The sequence below is a fragment of the Alexandromys fortis genome, unplaced genomic scaffold (genome assembly GCF_014885135.2).
Source record: "Alexandromys fortis isolate MF-2015 unplaced genomic scaffold, M_Fortis_MF-2015_v1.1 scaffold_46, whole genome shotgun sequence".
In the NCBI taxonomy this organism is placed as follows: domain Eukaryota; kingdom Metazoa; phylum Chordata; class Mammalia; order Rodentia; family Cricetidae; genus Alexandromys; species Alexandromys fortis.
The window spans coordinates 1,634,148-1,655,528 of NW_026067919.1; the positions used below are offsets into that span (position 1 = coordinate 1,634,148).

General features: G+C 44.5%; 2 protein-coding genes across 6 annotated transcripts in view; one reads left to right on the forward strand and one right to left on the reverse strand.

Annotated features, from left to right (window-relative positions):
* Nucleotides 1–140: 140 nt before the first annotated feature.
* Nkiras1 (NFKB inhibitor interacting Ras like 1) lies at nt 141–7,469 on the forward strand. Of its 3 annotated transcripts, none has more exons than XM_050140698.1 (4): nt 141–275; nt 3,331–3,441; nt 5,030–5,271; nt 6,095–7,469. In XM_050140698.1, the coding sequence occupies exons 2-4, from the start codon at nt 3,348–3,350 to the stop codon at nt 6,335–6,337; spliced, it is 579 nt and encodes a 192-aa protein (XP_049996655.1). In that variant the 5' UTR covers nt 141–275; nt 3,331–3,347; the 3' UTR covers nt 6,338–7,469. The 3 variants fall into 3 exon arrangements, with proteins under 3 accessions (XP_049996655.1, XP_049996656.1, XP_049996654.1); XM_050140699.1 differs by having other exon boundaries at nt 143–466; XM_050140697.1 differs by lacking the exon at nt 141–275 and having other exon boundaries at nt 1,911–3,441.
* The window catches only part of Ube2e1 (ubiquitin conjugating enzyme E2 E1), a 51,168-nt gene continuing 36,714 nt past the window's right edge, over nt 6,928–21,381 (reverse strand). For all 3 annotated transcript variants that reach the window (XM_050140700.1, XM_050140702.1, XM_050140701.1), the window contains exons 4-6: nt 9,611–9,743; nt 8,636–8,783; nt 6,928–7,705 (exon numbers count right to left, since the gene is read on the reverse strand). In XM_050140700.1, the coding sequence (XP_049996657.1) occupies nt 7,608–7,705; nt 8,636–8,783; nt 9,611–9,743 (379 nt within the window). In that variant the 3' untranslated portion in view covers nt 6,928–7,607. The remainder of the gene's footprint in view (nt 7,706–8,635; nt 8,784–9,610; nt 9,744–21,381) is intronic.

Genomic DNA, 21,381 nt, shown 5'->3' on the forward strand with positions numbered 1-21,381 from the left:
TCCCTTTTGTGGCTCCTCCCTCCGCCTCGGCGGTTCTCCTTCCGGTGGGGCGGGAGTAGTCGCGCAGGGCCTCATGGGGCTTGTAGTTCCAACATCCAAGCCGGTGGTTTTCGCCGTGTGTCCATGTCGCGTGACCCCCCCCCCCCCCGCGCCTCTGAACTGCAAAGGCTGCGGGAGGCGTTGAGCCCGCAGGCGTCACGGCTGCGGTTCCTGAGGAGGCAGGTCGGGGACCGCAGTGGCCGGCGTGCCTCTGTCTCACTGTCCCGCGGTGCCAGGTTGGTGTCTCCGCCGGCTCCTCTCCGTGATCCCGGAGCAGCGTGACAGCAGGACAGCCACCGGGTGGGCGTAGGCGCAAGTGGCTGCATGCGTGGGCCCCGCGCGTGTCCGTGAGGCCCGCCGGGGACCTGCGGGACCAGGCCGCCTCCTCCTGCCCTTCCTGGGGTGTATGGGAGTCGGAGGTGATAAGGTCAGAACGCGGGGGCTTCATTTTACGGATGGTTTTAGGATAGCAAATTCTTCATTTGCTAAGCGACTGTTTCAGGAAGAAGTGCCCAGGATGCTGGCATTCTGCATTGCGTTCTTTATTACGAGATAATGGTTTGCTGGCGTTTTTGCAGCTCCAGAATTTTCTTTTATCATATAGTCGTGTGGTTTTAATAAAGTCTACTCTTGTTTGTGGCCAAGGTTGGTAGGGGGTGGGGCAGAGGGAATGGGAGGAGGGAGCGGAAACTCTGGTGGGATGTAAAATAGATTAATTAGTTAAATTTAAAAATGAGTTCTCTTTTAGAACATTCTTGTTTTTTTTAAAGATTTATTTTTAGTTTATGTGTGTTTGCTTGCATGTATGTATGTGCACCTCAGAACTGAACCACACATGGAGGTGCTGGGACCTGAATGAGAAAGTGCTCTAACTACCGAGCCTCTCCAGCCCTCAGGACCAGATTTTATTTTTCTATGTAACGTTAACTGTCCTGGAAACTTGATGGATCGTCTAGACTAGCCTCAAACCTGCACAGACCCTCTATGCTTTCCCCTCAAGTCAGGAGGCTGTGCTCGCCCTGCCTGGCCTCTACTGCAATACGTTTAACGGCTCACATAAAGCACTCATCATTTTATAGATTGTAGATCAGAAATAAAGCTATGTGAAAGTCATGGTGTTGGGGCTGGAGAGATGACTCAGTAAAGAGCATTGACTGTTCTTCCGGAGGACCCGGGTTCAATTCCCAGCACCCACGCAGCTCACAACTCTCTGTAACTCCAGCTCCAGGAGTTCTGATACCCTCACACAGACATACATGCAGGCAAAATACCAATGAACATGAAATACAAATAAATTTTAAAAAATTCAGGGTGTCAGAAAGAACAGCAGCCCAAGGCCGCCTGCCTCTCTTGGCTGTTGGCGTCTTTCACCTTGCACTCAATCATTCCCTCTACTTAAAACTTCTCATAAATACCCCTGTGGAGATCTCCACCTCCATCTTGATTTCTGTGTCTCAAGGCTAATTCAATCCACTTGCAAAATTCCTTCTAAAGTAAGGTCTCAAAGGTTTCCAGGATTAGAACGGGTGGGGGGCATTTTTGGGAGTCCATTTCTATAAAAGTGGGGGTGGAGAGCTAGAGAGATGGTTCACTGGTTTAGGGGACCCTGGTACCCACATTGCAATTTAGCTTCAGTCCCAGGGGATCTGATACCCTCTTCCTGGCTTCCAAGGGTACCAGGCATGAGTATGGCACCCAGACATACATGCTGGCAAAAAACCCTTATACATTAAGCCACTGTGTAGGTGCTGGGAATCAAACTCAGGTCCTCTGCAAGAACAGTCGGTTGCTCTTAACCATGGAGCTATTGCTATGACCCCTTAAAGGGTGTTTTTTTTTTTTTTTTTTTTGGTCACGCAGAGTGGTTCACACCTTTAATCCCAGGATTTGGGATGTAGAGGTAGGAGAATCTCTGAGTCTACATAGTAAGTTCTAGGACAGCCATAGCTACACAGTGAGACCATCTCGAAAATTTTCTTAAATTACACTTAGTAATTTGTGCATGCAGGTAAAGGTATGTATATCAGTGTGTAGAAGTTTAGAGGACAACCTGTGGGAATTGGTTATAAGACTCAGCTCATCAGACTGGGTAGCAAGTATTTTTCCCCATTGGTGAGCTGGGGTTTGAGACAGGGTTTTTCTATACACCTCTGGTTGTCCTGGAACTTGCTATATAGACCAGGCTGTCAAACTCACAGAGACCTGCTTGTCTCTGCCTGCCACATGCCACAATTAAGGACTGCACCACCATGCCTGCTGGCTTACAATTCAACCTTTTTCTCTTTATTATTTTCATTGGTCTTTTGCCTCTATGTATGTTTGTGTGTATGTGTGTGGCGGGCGGGTATTAGATCCCCTGGAACTGGAGTTAGACAATTGTGAGCTACCATGTGAGTGCTGGGAATTGAATGAACCTCTGAGGCATCTCTGCGGCCCTACCATATGACTTTTTATTTTCTTTTATTTTTACTAATTTATTTACTTTTTTTTTGAGCCAAATGTCTCTGTAGCTTTGGAGCCTGTTCTGGAACTCAGTCTGGCCTTGAACTCAGAGATTCACCTGCCCCTTCCTCCCAAGTACAGAGATTAAAGGCTTGTACCACCACCACCACTATCCGGACCAGTTGACTTATTTTTTTTAAAAATATTTATTATGTATACAATATTCTGTGTATATGCCTAAAGGTCAGAAGAGGGCACCAGACCTCATTACAGATGGTTGTGAGCCACCATGTGGTTGCTGGGAATTGAACTCAGGACCTTTGGAAGAGCAGGCAATCCTCTTAACCACTGAGCCATCTTTCCAGCCCCCATTTGACTTTTTAAAAGTGACTTTTCTGCTGTTTCTACTGAACCATTTACCTTAGCTGCCACTATCCTCTTTTGGAAAAACAAAAGCCGTAAGGAAAATGGTACCTTACTCATGGTAATCCTGCAGTCTCAGCACTTTTTGCGTGTATTCCAGAGGGTTGGGATTGTAGGCATGAGCAGCCACGCATAGATATCAACAGCCAAGTTGGTCTCTAACTCACTATGTTAGAGACCTTTCGAGTGCTGGGATTGCACACATCTCCATTCAGGTGTCTTTAGAGTCTATCCAGACGATTCTGTGGCATTCTATAAGACACTCTTAACAGAGAGCCTGGGGAATGGCATGTGGAAAGATTATTCTCTGTCACCCTTCTACTGTTTGGAGTTTCCCCTGTATTACTGGTTCAACTTCAACTTTAAGGAAGAGAAGGGATTTATTTCAGCGTGTCCAGGATAAGGTGCCCTCTCTTTTTTCCACAGTGTTGTCGCAAGAGAAGATGGGAAAGGGCTGCAAGGTTGTCGTCTGTGGGTTGTTGTCTGTTGGGAAAACTGCCATTCTGGAGCAACTCCTTTATGGGAATCATACTATCGGTAAGATCATCCTTCTTCGTTTCTCTCTAGATCTGGAACTGGTGCAGGACACGTGTTGGTCACGCTAAGTGGTGTAAAGGAGACCGAGTAGGGACAAGGAAATTGGGTTTTGTTGAAGTCCAGCAGTGCTTCTGCGGGTTATCTAGCAGGTCAGAAACAAGTGGCAGGCAGGCATGGATAATATGAAAACGGGCGCTGTGCGCCTGCATCAGAAGGGTCTAGGAACCCTCGGGTCTCTGCGGTAGCAACGCAGATACCATTCTTCAGTCACAGTGGTCTAGTGCTGTATAGGCTTAAAAATGAAAAAATGGTGTTTGCTACAGTGTGACCCAATTTAGTAACCTGGGACTATCTCATTTATTCCTTCGATGAGCAGTTTCCTGTTTTATCATACTGTATATGACAATGCTTTACAGATCTGCAGAGGTGAAGATAATGTTTCTGGCTTAAGTGAGGCCATGATTTTGGTAGAGAAGTTAAATGAACTTAGGTTTATGTAAAAGATAGTAAATACAGATCTTTAAAGCATTTCTTTCTTGGTACATAGCTTAGAGCACTTTTTTTTTTTTTTTTTTTTTTTTTTTGGTTTTTCGAGACAGGGTTTCTCTGTGGTTTTGGAGCCTGTCCTGGAACTAGCTCTTGTAGACCAGGCTGGTCTCAGACTCAGAGATCCGCCTGCTCTGCCTCCTGAGTGCTGTGATAAAAGGCGTGCGCCACCACCGCCCGGCTCTTAGAGCACATTTTTATCTTTTATTAACTATTTTGATGACTTTGTTTTTTTCTTGAGACAGGTTTCTCTGTAACCTTGCCTGTCCTGGAACTTGCCATTAGACCAGGCTGGCCTCAAACCCAAGAGATCCGCCTGTCTCTGCCTCCTTGAGTGCTGGGATTAAAGATGTGTGCCACCACTGCCCGGTTTTTTATTGCCATTTTTATATAGAAGATAAAAATTTACATTTTTTGTAGACCTAATGCTAGGCTAATTCTAATAAGGCCAAAAGAAAGTTTTTGTTTGAGACAAGGTGTCATGTAGCTCAAGCTGGCCTCAGATTCCTACAAGTTGAGGCTGACGTTGAACTACTGGTCCTCCTGTTTACACCACCCAAGTGCTGGATTTATAAGTGTGTCACCCCAATGACCTATAAGAAGAAACCTTTTTTTTTTTTTTTTTTGAGGCTGGAAGTCACTGTAGACCAGGCTAACCTTGAAATCACAGAGATCCCCATACCTCTGCCTCCCAAGTACTAGGATTAAAAGTGTGCACCACCATGTCTGGCAGAAAAAATGGTTTTTAAAAAGTATGTGTTTGTTTTGGTGGGTCGACGGGGCACACGTGTCTCTGAAAAGATTAAAGGATGACCCTGTGGAGTCAGTTCTAGCTTTAGTAGGTCCCGGGAATTGAACTCAGGTCACTATGCTTGAGAGCCATCTTGATGGTCCAAAAAATACACTTTTGGATGAATAACTACTTTTCACTTTGAAGAAATCAGTAAAGTAGAAATGTGATAATTGCATATGGAGACCTAGAAAGCCAGCTCCGTGGGAAAGGGAGCTGGTGAATAACTGACCCTGGTGCCTTCTAATGCAGGCATGGAGGACTGCGAGACCATGGAAGACGTGTACATGGCCTCAGTGGAGACAGACCGCGGGGTGAAGGAGCAGCTCCACTTATATGACACGCGAGGCCTGCAGGAAGGCGTGGAACTACCAAAGCATTACTTCTCTTTCGCTGACGGCTTTGTTCTTGTGTACAGTGTGAATAACCTGGAGTCCTTTCAAAGGGTGGAGCTTCTGAAGAAGGAAATCGATAAATTCAAAGACAAGAAAGAGGTGAGTGGCTATTTCAGATCTGTTAGAATTGTAGGGTAGGGTGCACACATTTAGAAATCAGTTGTATTAGCAGTATCTGCAGACACAGGGTGTGGGGACTGGCTGAGCCCACAGTGCAAGCATCACTTTCTGCCTTTTTCTGGGTTACACTGTCCAAGGTACTTTCCTCGCTTCCCAGCTCAGGCCCTACGTAGCTTAGTCATGTGTGCCATCACTGCTTCTTAGTCATGTGTGCCATCACTGCTTCTTAGTCATGTGTGCCATCACTGCTTCTTCAGGCTTTTAGGATGTCTGTGGCAAAATCGGGCTCTTGTCATTTAACACCCCCCCCCCCAAAGCTAATAACTAGTCATCAGCTCCCACCTATTTGCCACTTTCCTTCTGCCTGGAATTCTCTAACCACTGCATACATAGCAAATAAATAAATCTCAAAAAGAGGAAAAGGAAAAAAAGAAATAATAAACCTAAACCTTTAAAAAAAGGTATACAGACTGTCTGTATGCACTCAGGAAAAAGTGAGGTGATGCCTTCTCTTATTTCTCTCATACCTAAGGACACCAGTACCAGCTTAGTGCTGGATTAATCTGGCCTCATGCTTACTAGTTAAATTCTCTACGTCCCCAGTCTTTTAGTTTTTAAACTTTGTTTTTGGCAGGGTCTAACTAAGTTGCCCTTTGAACTTTCAATCCTCCTGCCTCAACTCCAGAGCAGCTGAGATTACTGGCTCTGTCATTTAAGTAAAGCAGTCTGCCAAGTGGAGGAGCAATCCTTGTTTGTCCCTTTCGCAGTGTCCCAGCGTGGTCTTCCCATCATTTTCCCTCAGGTGGCAATTGTCGTGCTGGGAAACAAAATCGACCTCTCCGAGCAGAGACAAGTAGACGCTGAAGTGGCACAGCGGTGGGCGAAAAGCGAGAAGGTGAAGCTGTGGGAGGTGACGGTGACAGACCGGAGGACGCTGATCGAGCCCTTCACTTTACTAGCCAGCAAGCTCTCCCAGCCCCAGAGCAAATCCAGCTTCCCTTTGCCCGGCAGGAAGAACAAAGGGAACTCCAATTCTGAAAACTGAGTCAGATCTTGAAATGTCTGTAGCATGGCACAGTTATGATGTAACATGGCTCTTTACAAAACCACCTCCGGGCTTAAGTGGTAATTCAATGCACTTTACACTATAATTAACTTATTGGGCTTATTTATTACTGTTAGACATATTTTATCTTTGTTATTTATGTTGTACTTGTCATTAATAGTAAAATAAAATATGGAATGTATGTGATGTTCCATGGGAACCTTCCAGCCTGTCAGGAACTGTCATAGTCATTGTAATTTCATGCAGATTCCTCACTGTGAACATAATTTCAAAAAGGCTTATTCCTGTATGTCTAGGATATGTGTGTGCAGCCAACTTTCTTCCATCTATGCCTAAGTTCCAGAGGCTGCTGGACTTGCATGGCAAGCACCCTTTCAGTAGCGAAGGTTGAATAGGACTGGAAAGATTGGTCAGTAGTTAAGACTGATGCTCTTGCAGAAGACCCAGGTTCAATTGCTAGTACCTACACAGTGGCTCACAACCACCAGTAACTGATTCCACGGGATCCAGTGTCCTCTTTTGGCTTCTTTAGGTACCGCATGCACAGAGAGGAAATGAACACAGCCGGGTCAGGGTTGTTCTTAATATTGTTTATTAGCACAGTAACAAATGCAGACGTAAGAAGTCTAAAACACATAACCAGTCCACTGAGCAGTTCCTATTTCACACCTACAGTTAACAGCTTAAGGTATTTCACTACAGGGTTCCACAAATCCTGATTCAACCTTTAAAGTAACTTGCATATGAAATAAAATACATTAACTACTCGTTTCCTACATGGTGTCTCATAGCCAGGTGTCCATTTTACATGTACGAGGTAACAATCTCTACAAACTGTTAAATACCATTGTTTTCCTCTAAGAAGGAAAAACAAATTCCAACTTTTTAAAAGAAGAAAGTAGGACTTTGCATCAATGGCCAAGTGTGTAACCTATACAAATGTAAGCTCATTTAGAAATTACAGTAGACTACACTCAATGAAACCCAAGTGTCTACACGCGCATTCTTTCCTGTTGTACTAAAAGTAAGCTAATCTCGCAAAACTGACAGCTCTAAAAGTCACTATTACCAATTTGTCTACTGTAGCAAGATACCTTAAGTTACAACAAAATCTTAGGAAGTAAGACTGAATAATATCTGTTATAGAAATACCCTACTCTTTTCCAATTCCCACCCTCCCCCACCCTTTCAAAATCATAAGCAGCTCTCTTCTGTGACAGACAGATAATGTAAGAACTGAAAACCCAGTTTATGTAGCGTATCTCTTGGTCCACTGTCTGGCCATTCTGTCGTGTTCTGCTCTGTTGGTCATGTACTGAGTGGCAATACTTCCCACCAAAGGGTCAGCTGAAAGAAAAAGGTGTAGACACTTTAGATAGAAACATACAGCAAACAGTTATGACCATGCCCTATGCCTGAAACACTCACCAGGGGGTTTTCTTCTAATTGTTAAAAAACAAATTTAAAAAGATTTGTTTTATGTGTATGGATACACTCTGCCTGCATGCTGTAGATGTGGGCCAAGCAGGGTCTGGGAATTGAACCTGGTATCTCTGCAAGAATAACTGTTCTTAACAGATGGGCCATTTTTCCAGCCCCATCTTCTAATTTTAATATACAGTAAAACAAGGGAGGATGGGAGGAGTCTTGCTAAAAAATGGAGTTGCCTGGCTATATTTTCTTATTCTTTTCTCTCCCAACAAGTAACACTCCTGTTCTTCATGTATATGACCAAACTTACAAGTCTGGACATCCAGAGCTCCAGGACCAGCTCTGCTCACCGATTAGAGCACTGTGGATGCTGTGAAGTCTTTGTGCCCAGTGCAATGGACACTATCTACTGTACTCTGTATATATTGTACTCTGTATCCTGGAGAAGGCCAAAGCCCAGACCTCCAAATAGATGTGCTTCTCTGAAAATGGAATGCCTAATAAATTTGTATGTGAAAGCAGAAAAATAATTTCTTTTTATTTTAAAATGATTAGTCCCAGTAAGATTACAATTCTGCAATCACCACATACTTGGCAGAAAAATAACACTTTCAAAAGTGAGAACTGTCTGTGGAGCAAGTGCTCACTGAACCACTACCCAAACAGGGAGGCAACAGAGCCACCCACCCACCCAGCCTCAGTGCTAACTTAGAATAGTTGCTTTTTCAACTAGTGGGTTAAATTCTCAATTAAAATGTCCTTTGAAAACTTGGGTCTTAGTTTATGTGGAAGACAAGTACCTTTTCATTTAGTAAAAAGCAAAGCACCAAAGATGATCAGCCTTACCAGGATTGCAGTCTGTAAGGAGTGAGCAGATAGAGAGGAGAACTTTCGAGATGGTTAGTGCTGGGCTCCAGTTGTCTTTCAATATGTCCAAGCAAATAACTCCTTGACTATTAATATTACAGTGATAAATTCTTGTACGAAATGTAACCTAAAAATAAGGTTATTGTCAAAGAGCATTCAGGTAGGAGACTTTGTACTGTATTTCAGCTGACTAATCCCTAAGATGTATAAGACTTGGCTGTAAGGCTACAGAGCTTGCTCACGCCATTTCCTTTCATTTTAAGGCAATGACAATTGCTAAAGGCAAAGGGAGTCCAACACTTACTCTATTCTTTTTCTTTCTTGCTTTTTTTCAAGACATGGTTTCTCTGTGTAACAGCCTTGGCTGTTCTGGAACTCACTCTGTAGACCAGGCTGGCCTCGAACTCAGAGATCTGCCTGCCTCTGCTGGGATTAAAGGTGTGTGTCAACACCGTCAAGCAGGGTTTTTCTTTTCTTGATCAGGCTAAGCTCATACTATGTATCCCAGACGAACTGCAAATGTTTGATCCTCCTGCCTGCTGCCATTTCCAGAGTGTTGGGATGACACGTTTAATTTTAATGCTTTAAATATGAGTATTTCTAAGTTTGGATTGTTAGTTGTTTGCTGACCTCTTGTGTTAGCTGGTAGTAATACACTGCTTTTGAGTAAGCTACACATCTTATAAGACTGACTATAAACAGCACAGGTTTTCAGCACGTACCCCTAGACATGCCTATTGCCAACTGAGGAGCCAATCAGCATTCACCACATTCACTAAAACCAGTAAACACTGCACACCCAAGAAGCTCAGATCTGGGCCGTACCTAAATCAGTTCCTACTTTACAAAAATGGAGTGCCCATGGGTAAGGAGGACACCAACACAAACATTTTTAAAAGTTTTAGTGTATCTTTTACAGAAACAGTCAAATCTGGGAATATGTAGATTTCTTACCTTTGGAGGCTTGAAGGGATACTCTGGTGTAAAAGTTATATCGAGGAAGAACACACCACCTTCATACACAGATCCCGGGGGCCCGAGAATGGTTGATCTCCACTCATAGATGTTGTCGCCTTTGGGACCAGCACTGAAAAATAACACCACCAGCAGATAAAGGACAGTGACACTGTCTCAGAAAAGAGCCCCCCCCCCCCCCATCCTTTTGGTTTAATGTCTGGATTCTCTTCATAAAGACTGTGGTATAAACTCATCATCCATCAGAAAGTAAACCATGACAGAATAACATCTGGTCCATGCTAAGCTTACTAGTTATAACCAGACATACTTTCAACTCTCAAACATCTTTACATGTAAGGTAACAGCAATTAAAGATGTGTCTTGGAAGCTAAGTTAGTGATCTCAAGAAACCCAGAACAAGCCTCACTCACTCAGTATGTGTGTCTCCTCCTAGCACTTCTCATCCCTCCCTTCCCTAAGCCCCTCCCTCCCAGGGGCTGGGCTTCCGCTTCCCTTTCCAGGCTCCTCTACATTGTAACTCAGCTGTTCTGACTATGGGCTCTAGGTTCACGAACTCTATTGGCTTTTCTGGTTTCTCTCTCGGTTCGCTTGCCCTTGTCTCTCTTCTTTCTCATCTCCCTCCACTCCTGGGCATGGCCCTGTTGGTCTGCTGGCCAGCTTCAGTCTGGACTCTCCCAGATGCTTCTGCCTGTTCTTCCCTTCTTCCTACAATAAAGCCTTCTCTTCAACCACGCCTAGAACAGATCATGTCCTCATCTGTCATCCAGTGACCAGTTTTCTCAGAGCTGCACCATCTCTTGTAACTATCGCTAGTGCCAAGAGTCTCATTTTCTGACTCACAGACTGACTCTTCCTTGTGCTCTTTCTCCATAATCTTCGCCCTACTAAAGTGCTTGGCAGAGTTTAGCCAGGCTAACCTATTAGTGAACTCCAGATTGAGAGAAAGACATACACGGTTGACTTCTAGTCTCCACACGCACATTTATGGACATGTACACACACACACACACACACACACACACACACACACACACACTATTGCTTTAGCCAACAGATTTCTAAGCTCCTCCACTTTTGGTCCCCCAAGACAGAGTGGCCCAGGCTGGCTTAGAAGTCATGATCCTCTTGACTCAGCTCCCACAAATGCTGGGTCATCTGTAATCCCAACTTGTTGACTAGACTTTTTACTTTATAAACTAATGTGAATGAGAAAGGAGAATGTCAAGTGTGTAATCAGTTTTCACTTTAGTGACACTTGAATAAGCCATTAACCAAACCCTATTCTTGTTAAATATGTTTGGTTATACCCTCATTTGGCTAGAGTATCTTTCTTAAACATTGCATTGGCTTCCAGAGTGCTTTGTATCCAAGCACCTTAACAAAAGTAGTAAAGCTTCCCCTCTAATTATAAGATCTATGAAGAGTGTAATACAACCTACATCAGTAAGGAAATTACTATGGCAAGGACAAGAGTTGGGAAACAGTACATTCTGCATTGCAGCCAGATGGCACCAGAGCAGACAAAACTATTCCTCTCGATCCCCAGACAGATTTCTCTGTGTAGCTTCTCTGACTATCCTCAAACTCAGGGATCCTCCTGCCTCTGCCTCCTGACTGCTACAATTAAAGGCGTGTGCCACCACCTGGCTCAAAACTGCTCTTCTTACTACACCAGATTTGCTCAAAATCTCAATGAATGCTTACACACAGGGCAGAGTGTCAAATGTCCATGTTTGGGGGCTGAACAAGACAAATGTCCTCAAAAAACTTCTGTTAACTAATTCAAAGCCAGTCCCCTCCCCCCAGGGGACAGAGATAAAGTAGAAAGGAAAGGGAGCAGAAGACCAGTTGTAGAATACTCCTTAAACCTAAACACACATTTTCTTCCTCCTGTTTGACTCAAAGTTAGGATGAGAGAAGGAAGAAAATAACATGACGAGAACAAGCTGGGGGTGAAAACATTTAACACTAGTGACGCTGGGACTGTAAAATATGGGCCTGATCAAACTGGGGTCACCATGTGTAGCAGGAGCCCAGTCACAGCCCTGAACACTTACTCTGTAACCCTGAGCAAGTCACTAAGCCAGTTCAAGCTCTCCTCAGACTCAGCAGCATTCAGGAATGAAAGGAACTGAGGGCAACCCAAGACTGGCTCCCGGGCTTCACTGAAGGTGACGGTCACCATTAGTGATAACTGGCTCAGACAGTACAGCCTTTAAAACCTTTTAGTGGTGGATATGCCCAAGGACTCAAAGCCAGTGTGGTGGATTATAATCCTCCTTAGGCTAAGGCAGGAGGCTAGCATGGGCTGGAGACTTGCTTTAGGTTAGATACCAACAGAAAGTCACTCATCTATGCATACACAGAATTGATATCATTTTCACAAGGTGGGGTGCAGGGAAAGACTTTTTTTAAATTCTTTTTTATTGCTTTACAAATAATACCATTCAAACTTTCCACCTCCTTCCCTGTTGAGGGAGCTGAGCGGCTGTGTTCCTGCCATCCAGCTCCCGGCCGCCTGGCTAGCTTATGCCCCAAAATAACGACACACAAACTGTATTCATATAAACACTGCTTGGCCCATTTCTATTAATGTGTGTAGCACCACAAGGTGCGCTTACCAGGAAGATTCTAGCCTACGTCCATCGGGGTCGGAGCTTCATCACGTCTGCCCCAGAGAGGAGAGCTAAGGCGTATGAGCTCACTTCCTCTTCCCCCCAGCATTCTGTTCTGTTTATTCCACCTACCTAATTTTCTGTCCTATCAGGGCCAAGGCAGTTTCTTTATTTAACCAATGACCTTCCTCCATCACTTCCTTCCTCCCCCAATTACCCTCCTCTTTCCCCCTCCAGTCCTAAGAGAGGGCAGGGTACCCTGCTCTGTGGGAAGTCCAAGGCCCTCCCAGGGAAAGACTTTAAAAAAAAAAAAACTATGTATTTCTACTTATGTATATGTGTCTGAGTGTGTGTGTACACACGCACACGCATGTACACACACACAAGCCTTTAGGTCAGCAGAGGGCATGGGATCCCCTGGAGCTGGGGGTTCTCTGTAGGAGCATCAAGTGCTCTGGCCTGCCGAACCACCTTTCCAGCTGCACCAGTTGTCTCCTAAAAACATGCTACGACCCCTGGGGTAAGGGTGTTAATTTTACTTCATCTCCTGAGTACAGAATGGGTTCTAAGTCATAAAAAGCTAACATGTTTGTGTCTCCTACTTAACCTCCAGTGGAATGGTACCTAGGGGGTTGGACCCTTGGCCAGTTAGGTCAAGAATGTGGAAGTCGTTCTATATGAGCTAAAACAGACCCCGAGGCAGTGCCACAAGACAGCTGTCTGCAAACTAAGAAATAATCTCTTACCATACTAAACCACCAGCACTTAGGTCTTGGGTTTCTTATGTGCCAAACTAACAGGAAAGCTAAGCCCTTTAAAGTTTAATCAACACTATTCCAAATCGTCTTCTAAGAATATTCGCTGTCACAGTGACAACATGGCTCAGCAGGGAAAGATGCTTGCTGCTAAGCCTGACAACCTGAGTTCACTCCATAGAACTAACTTTCCACACACGTGTAGACCAGGCTGTCCATGAACCTGGAGATCCAGCCCCCTCTGCCTCCAGAGTGCTGGGATTAAAGGCATGTGCCACCACAGTTAACATTTTAACTTTTTTTAAAAAGTAAAAATACTAGGCTGGAGCCAGGCTATGGTGGCACACGCCTTTAATCCCAGCACTCGGGAGGCAGAGGCAGGCGGATCTCTGTGAGTTCAAGGCTGGTCTGGTCTATAGCATGAGCTCCAGGACAGGCAGACCTGTTACACAGAGAAACCCTGTCTCAAAAAAACAAAATCAAAACAAACAAACAAAAAAACCCCTAATCATCAGGAGTCATACTTTTAAAAATATCTGGCTTGATAATACTAAGAAGTCAACCTAGAAAGCAGTAAGAGGGCCAGTACCCTAGAATTGACATTGCCTCTTAAAAACAGAGCTTAGCAACATGCAGACTCTAAATGCAACTGATGGTCTCAAACTTGACTGAACATCAGAATAAAACATGGAGCTAAAGGTTCCTTAGCTCCCTTGGCCGGCCGTACTGTACTGAGTATGTAAATGATGCTCCAGTTACCCATATGGAGACACACCTGCTTCTTCTCCTATAGGAGGTTCACAAGTGGACTTAAGTACAGGTCACTGGAAGTTGAGCCTGGACCCTACAGTCTACCACCTGGGACACAACTAGAAACGGAATTAAGACTGTTCCTTTGTAAGCTTGAGAAAGATGTAGAGAAAGAGTTACAAATCCAGGAATCAATACAAACAGTTTTGTGCAAAGAAAAAGCTGTGTTGCACCATTGTGTTATATTTCAAAAAATGAAGACTAAAGGCGGGCCATATATCCAAAGCTGCACAAGGAAAAGGTCTGTTCACACCCTCCCTCCAGTCCTCTTTCCTGAAACAGTATCACTGTGTTGTCTGGGCTGATCGCACTTTCATGGTGACTCTCCTGCCAAGGCCTCCAAACGCTGGCATGATAGATATGTGCCATTGCACCCAGCTGCCCGTCCATTTTCGGCCAAAATGGCTGAGCAGGTTTACACTAAGGCAGCATCTCCACTGAGTCAACAATGATCCCAAGGTGCATGTGACCCCATGGCACATGCTCACCTCATTAATGGTACATTGCTGACTATAGTTATTTATTTAAATATTTATTGGTTTTCAAGACAGAGTTTTTCTGTGTAACAGCCTTGGCTGTTCTGGAACTCACTCTGTAGACCAGACTGGCCTTGAACTCACAGAGATCTGCCTGCATCTGCAGGGATTAAAGGCATGCGCCACTACCACCCCCACCCGACTGCTGAATTCTTAAAACTACCATTGGCAGTAACTTCTGTCCAACACATGTGGCTTAAAGAGAATTTAAGTCATTTATGATACAAGCCTAAAAGCAAGCAAGCAAGCAAGCAAGCAAGCAAGCAAGCAAGCAAGCAAACTGTTGGACAAGGACAAAAAAGCCCTGCCCACGGGAGCAGTCCTAGTAGGACCCGATGTGATGCACTCGCTGGATTGACCCAAACTTGTGCAGTATAAAATTTCCACAAGAAACAACTTTTGTTTTATGGTGACTTCTGAGAGTCCTCCCTTCAGCACGATCCAGCTCTTCCAAGCACAGTCAACCCAGTTACCTAGTTTTCAAAGGAGAAACCCTGAAGCAGGGGGTTACAACCCATTGTAACTGCACTTCTAGCTGTCAGCTTTAAACTTTTATTAGGAGACAGCACCTTGGCTTACACACACACACACACACACACACACACACACACACACACCCTATTTCTGGTATAAACCTTCAGGTTTCATTTTTGAGGCAGTTCCGTTAATTTATAATCTTTCCTCCTCCATCTCTGAGGGCTAAGATTATAGGTGTAAGTCAGTGAATCCAGCTATTTCAAGTACAATTCTAAAGACTTAGTTATCTGCTTAAAAAACTGAGGTCATGGGGTTGGGAAGAGAGCCAACGAGGCTGAGCTAGAAGCAGGGTGACAGATATCAGCGGGAAGTGGGAGGAAATGGCAGCGTGGTCCACTGAGCAAGCGTGTTTCAAACAGATCCCAAGTGATTTCCGGCATCCACGACTGGATGGCTACTCTATAAAATAAAGAACCAACATCCCCAGGGTACAAGAGGCTGTAAAGACTGCCACCTGGCTGGCTCCTCCATGGGTCTCCTGGATAAGAGTTAAGGTGGCAAGTAGGCCAATTCTATGAAGCACACCATTCACACACAACACTCCACCCAGAGGCTACCGAAGGCTAAATTCAACAGTGTCACCGTCATTTCACCGTCATTACACCTGAGGGGAAGGACGGCACTCCTAGTGTCTGGCAGATACTAGGATCAGACAGAGTCAGAGGATGCGCTACTCTGCATCCTGAAGTGCAGACAGGGCACGACACAGAACCACTCCAGGTGCGGACTCCAGCAGTGCTGAGGTCAGGAGAACATGGCTCAAGGTCAAGCCTAGAAAGGAAAGGGTTTTAGCTGGTTACACTAATACCCAACATTATTTTACTCTTCTGTGCCTACTATAGGAAGAGAAATACATACATATTATTACTGTTGGGTCTGCACGTACTCTGAATGTCCTACGAACTTGCTACTCAAAGTATAGTCCCTAGGCAATCAAGTAACATCAACATCCCTTGGGATTTTGCTAGAAATGCACACACCAGTCTTTACCCTAGATCCAAGCCACTTGCTTTTAACAAGATCCTAAATGATTCCTGAATACACTCAAGTTCAGAAGTCAGCTATAGCAGGCATCAGTGGCAATAAAAAGATTTCTAATAAAAAGTTTTACTTTTAAGTTATTGTTTTTAGCTCTTTCCTTCCTCAACTCTGCAGTAAGACAGCTCAACCCTCAAAATACTTAGTTCTGTCACATGGCAAATACTCAAAATTCTTTTCTTCCCCTACCCCCTTGAGTCAGGGTCTTTTACTATGTAGATTCTGGAACTCACTAAACCAGGATGACTTAAACTCACAGAGATCTACCTGCTAGGATTCAAGGCATGTGCCATCACCGCCCGACTAACCACCAACTCTTTTATTCAACAACAGTGACTTGCAAGGTAGATTGGGGTGTGTGTGGAAGGGGATTGAAATTCTAGAAAACTTCACCAGAGACAAAGAGGCCTGACATAGTGGCACACAGTCTATAACCTCAGTCATGGAGAAGCTGAGGCAGAACGGATAACCGGAGTGAGTCAAACAGTCTGGTCTAAGAGGCTAAGAGGGGGGAGACATGTTTTAGTGAGCACCGTACAAAAGACTACAAGATGAGCAGAGAAGAGGAGGATGCTGGGATTGCTAGAGCTGCAGTCAGGCACCATCCTCATGGAAAGAACTTGGAGACCAAAGGCCATTCACAGCAAGACCTTAAGACTGTGTCCAGGGACTCTGAACAGCCTCACTAGAACAGAGTGGACCAAGGCCATGTATCTTCCTCACTCAATAAGGGAAGTAGACTGGCTTAGGCACCCAGCCAAAAGTGGCACCCCACTAAGACTTCTAATTCCTGTCACACCAACACGTAATTACCCAGCAGGAGAGTGCCCAAAGGAAGTGAACAAATCTCAATGCATCCAAATTGTGTGGCTTTCATAGTAGTTAAGCAAAACACTACATGGGAGTCACACCTCAGCGATCTTATTATTATTTTATGTGTATGGGTGCTGCCCCTGCACATATATGCCCGTGCATCACCACATGCATGCAGTGCCTGCACACATCAGAAGAGGGCGTAAGCCCCCCCCCCCCGGAACTGGAGTTAATAATAGTTGGGAACTGTCATGTGGGTGCTGACAGTTGAACCTAGGTCCTCTGGAAGAGCAGTCAGGGCGCTTACTGCTAAGTCATCTCTCTGGCCCTTTCAAGATTTTTTTCTCTTATCTCTTGCAAACTATCTCGTGTAGAACAGGCTGACCTTGGAATCCTTCCTTCCTCTACTTTCTAAGTATAAACAGAGATTTTATATGTTTTTTGAGACAGGATCTCTCCATAGCTTTAATGCTTGTCCTGGAACTAGCTCTTGTAGACCAGAGCTGGCCTTGAACTCCCAGAGATCCGCCTGCCTCTGCCTCCCGAGTCCTGGGATTAAAGGCGTGTGCCACCACTGCCCGGCCTTTAATATAATTTTTTTATAAAGCAGAAGGCTGACTTGTAGCCTACAGATGCTGTAAAATCGAGATTTTTACAAGGTATTACAAACGAGGAGGAAAAATCTATTTGAGCTATTACACAGGTATGATGCCAGTTATCTGGCTACACATCTGTCTTACATGTCTCTGGAGAGTGGTAATTTCCTCCCACACATACTACAAGACCTGCAATATTAGTGTTCAACAATATTTCATCAAAAGGTCAAATGTGCACTGCTGTTTAGGATACGGCACCACCTTCTCAGTTCTTACCCAACCAGTCCTTTTTGACTGGAGATATATATATATATAAAATGCTCTGCATGATAAAGTAATGACAATCTGATGCACCTGGAAATTTCCACTCAATCTGATGTATCTTGAAAGCAATTGGCTATATGAAGAAAAAAAAGTCATATTTTAATTACATCTCAGTTTGTGTGTGCATGTGTAGTGGTCAGAGGACAACCACCTCGTGAACTTCAGGGCTAGAACTCGGGTGCTTAGGCGTGGCTGCAAAACCTCTACTGGGTAAGCTATCACTCTGGTCTGATCAGATTTAAAAAGAAAACAATGTCCAGTGTGATTTGTAAGCAGAGAGGTGAACTATCTTCTGGTAACTGAAATAAGCACTGTGGTTTCCTCTCTGGTCTGGCAGCACATACTGTGGGCATGGAGAAAGCAAATGAAAGGACAACCAGTTCCTGACCAAAGACTTGAAATGGAACTGGTCAGAGAGTCGGGAGAGGATTCCGGACACAAGCACACCTGCAGCACCGAGCACGAGGTGATGTCACATGTTCTCTTTTCTGGGACAGCTGAGGACAGTGTGGTACCTGGGGTCCTGCATCAGCCTCCGAGTGCTGGGATGCAGGTATGTCCTCCTGTGCCCAGCTTTGTTCAGACTTTTGGTGGTGTGCTGAGATGTCCAGTGTCTTGCTCTATTGTTCCCCACCTTATTTTCTGAGCATTCTCTGCCCAAACCCGAAGCTCACTGCTTTAGCTCTAGGCTGGCTACCCAGCAAAGTCTGGAACCAGTCTATCTCTGCTCCCCAACACGGGAATTAAAGGCACACACGGGAGAGCTGGGTATTTGAATGCAGGCTCCCCTGCTTTCACAGCAAGAGCTCCCCCTCACTAAGCTGCGTCCCCAGCACAGCCGCACTTTCTAGCACACTATGACCATGTCTTTGGCTAGTGCTGCCTTAGGGCAGCCGTGCCTGCCACAAGGAAAGCTGATAAAGAAACTTCGAAACCCTCACAAAGGAACCGACCAAGGCTTGGTTTGTGGGATGATCCAGAAACATCTTCGATTATTCCTCCTCACTGCCTGTGCAGGTTCCACGCTGCAAATGTTGTCAATATCAGAATGCAAGTGGGGACCGAGCCAGGGTTGGAACCTTACTACATAATTTTTAGTCACTGACAGTGTGACATAAAACTGATTTTTAAGCCGGGCAGTGGTGGCGCAGGACTTTAATCCCAGCACTCCGGGAGGCAGAGGCAGGCGGACCTCTGTAAGTTCGAGGCCAGCCTGGTCTACAAGAGCTAGTTCCAGGATAGGCTCCAAAGCTACAAAAAACTCTGTCTCAAAAAACCAAAACAAACAAATAAAAACTGATTTTTTATTGTTTAGCAAGATTTTTATTAATAGTAGCAACAATTTTAAGTGACTTTGCAGTCCCTGTCGCTCTAAAAAAATACCATTTATATGAAATTTTCTACTTTGGGAGGGGATTTCAGAACACTTCCATACTTTGCAGTCAACTTTCTTGCCTTCCCCTCCAACCTGCATGCCATCCTTGCAGGACATGCAGATCCGGTCCACATCCAGAACTCATCTGGACTTTTTTGGAGAACAGACATTCTTTAGGGAAAGCTGGCATTTATAAGGTCAGTGAAAGAAAGGTCCTGCAGAGCTCCTACGATCCCATTCAAGAAACTCACAAGGTCAAGACTTTTCACAAGTGCAAAACGCTCTTTGTCATTTTCACTCAGAACTTCCAGGGATTTTCCAGCGCTGCAGCTGTGCAGGGAAGGAAATGCGGCAAAGAACCCAGCTGTCTTCTACTACGACATTAAAGAAACTTGCAAATGTGTAAAACAGCACTGCTCTTCTAAGGTTTTTTAATTTTGGAAAATAGTTATTTTCATTTAAAAGGCTGTTTATATTAATTGTTATTTTAAAATTAGATTTTAATGTTTGTTTGAATTTGGAATACAGCAAAGTTCCATAATTATTAGCTATACAATCATATTATTGGGTCTAATGGAATGGTCTAATAGTGTTACAGAATATTTGTTTTAGTGGTACTAACACTTAAACCCTGGTCACATTGACCTTTGCTTCTCCGACCCTGCTTAAACAATTTCATGTTAGGATTAAGCAAAGAATATTTTGTGATCTGCTAAAAGGTGTTACTAAAATTCCCTAAATAAACAATTCGGTGCTGGTCACGCAACCACGAGAAGTGGGGTTCAGATCCCTAGCACCCACATGAATGCCAGGTCTTATAAGCCCAGTGTTTAGGAGGAGGTGGAGACAGGGATCCTGGATCATGCTAGTAAGCTATACTGGCTGAATTTAAGAACTTTGGGTTCAAAAGAAAAAATTTCTTCTATGAAATACAAGGTTGAGATTGATCCTGGAAGACACAAATTTACACACACACTTACACACATCCATACATTTTATTTGTAGAAATGCAATGGGTGAACTACACACGCTCCACAGGGAACTGTGTGGAGAAGTTTCTACAACACTGTGACAATGTGAAAAGGAAGAGGCCCACCTTCATGGACATCACAAACAGCTGGAGGCTTTAAGAGTTCAAATATTATGTATGAGTTGCAAAGAGAAGAAGAAAAAAACACCGTCTACTCCCATCTCCAAGGTCAAAGGGGAGACGACACCTGCTTGCCCCACCACAAACGTCAGGGGGGCTCAGATGCAGCCTGAGAATACTGCCACTTTCCTCTGTTGTGTTCCAGCTTGTAGGCAGGGACTGAGAACTCTGACCTACACTGAACTGTGAGGCGATCCTTGCTGAGGATACAGTGTCACACACCGCTGCAGCAACCTCAGGGAAGATGGGGCCTGGACCTCTTTGTTTTCTCCTACTCTACTCCACTCCACTGCTGAACCCACAAACACAAATATTTACTGCACGTGGAAATGCTATCTTGTGTCTGTCTGCCTTGGCTTCAGATGGCCAGAGGGAAAGAGGGAAGTAGTCAAAGAGACCAAATGAGTAAGGAAGGAAATGCCCTTTAAAAGTCAGGGCTGGCTTGGCTTCAGTGGTTCCACCCTGCTGTCTTCACACAGCCGCTAGCTGTGCACTAACACAATCTAGGTGCTACAGCACCTCCTGGAGGCCTTCATGTGAAACACCGCCATGGAACACTTCATAGGTGCTCAGGTTTACTTCTTACAGTGACAATCAATTAAAATTTAATACCAAAAGAATACAAAGCAGGGTCCTGACTAACAAGAATGTTCTAGTATATGACTTTCCACTATGAAGCATGGGTGGTCTGGAACTTCCTAATTAGACTGGGCTGGCCTTGGACTCATAGACAGCCTGTCCCTGTCTCCTGGGTGCTAGGATTAAAGGCCTGCCACCAAGCTTGGCTTGTTTTTTCATGAAGCATAGTCTCAAGAGAACTAATGGTTTAGGTATGCGAGTATTCCATAAAGGTTCATAGAAAATGCCAAAAAGTAAAAAAAGCAAAAAAGGTTTGATGGAAAGGAGACAATTACTCTCACTCCAAGGTAAGGAGTTGGCTTTAGGGTACACTGTGGGGTTAGGGGCACAAATGCATCCCTAAAGAAAACAAAAACTCAAGAGTAAAAGGAGATAAAAATAAAGCACAGGAAGAATTTTTTTTCCTCCTTAAAAGGAAGTAAAATAAGGATGGTATAATGAACATAGGCGGCAACTGTTGCTCCTCCAATATCTACCAGCATTGCAGTAAGGGTTTTTAGGAAGCCTCATACCGCCAAAGACTAGACTGGGCAAGAAGACAACAGCAACAGGCTTGGAA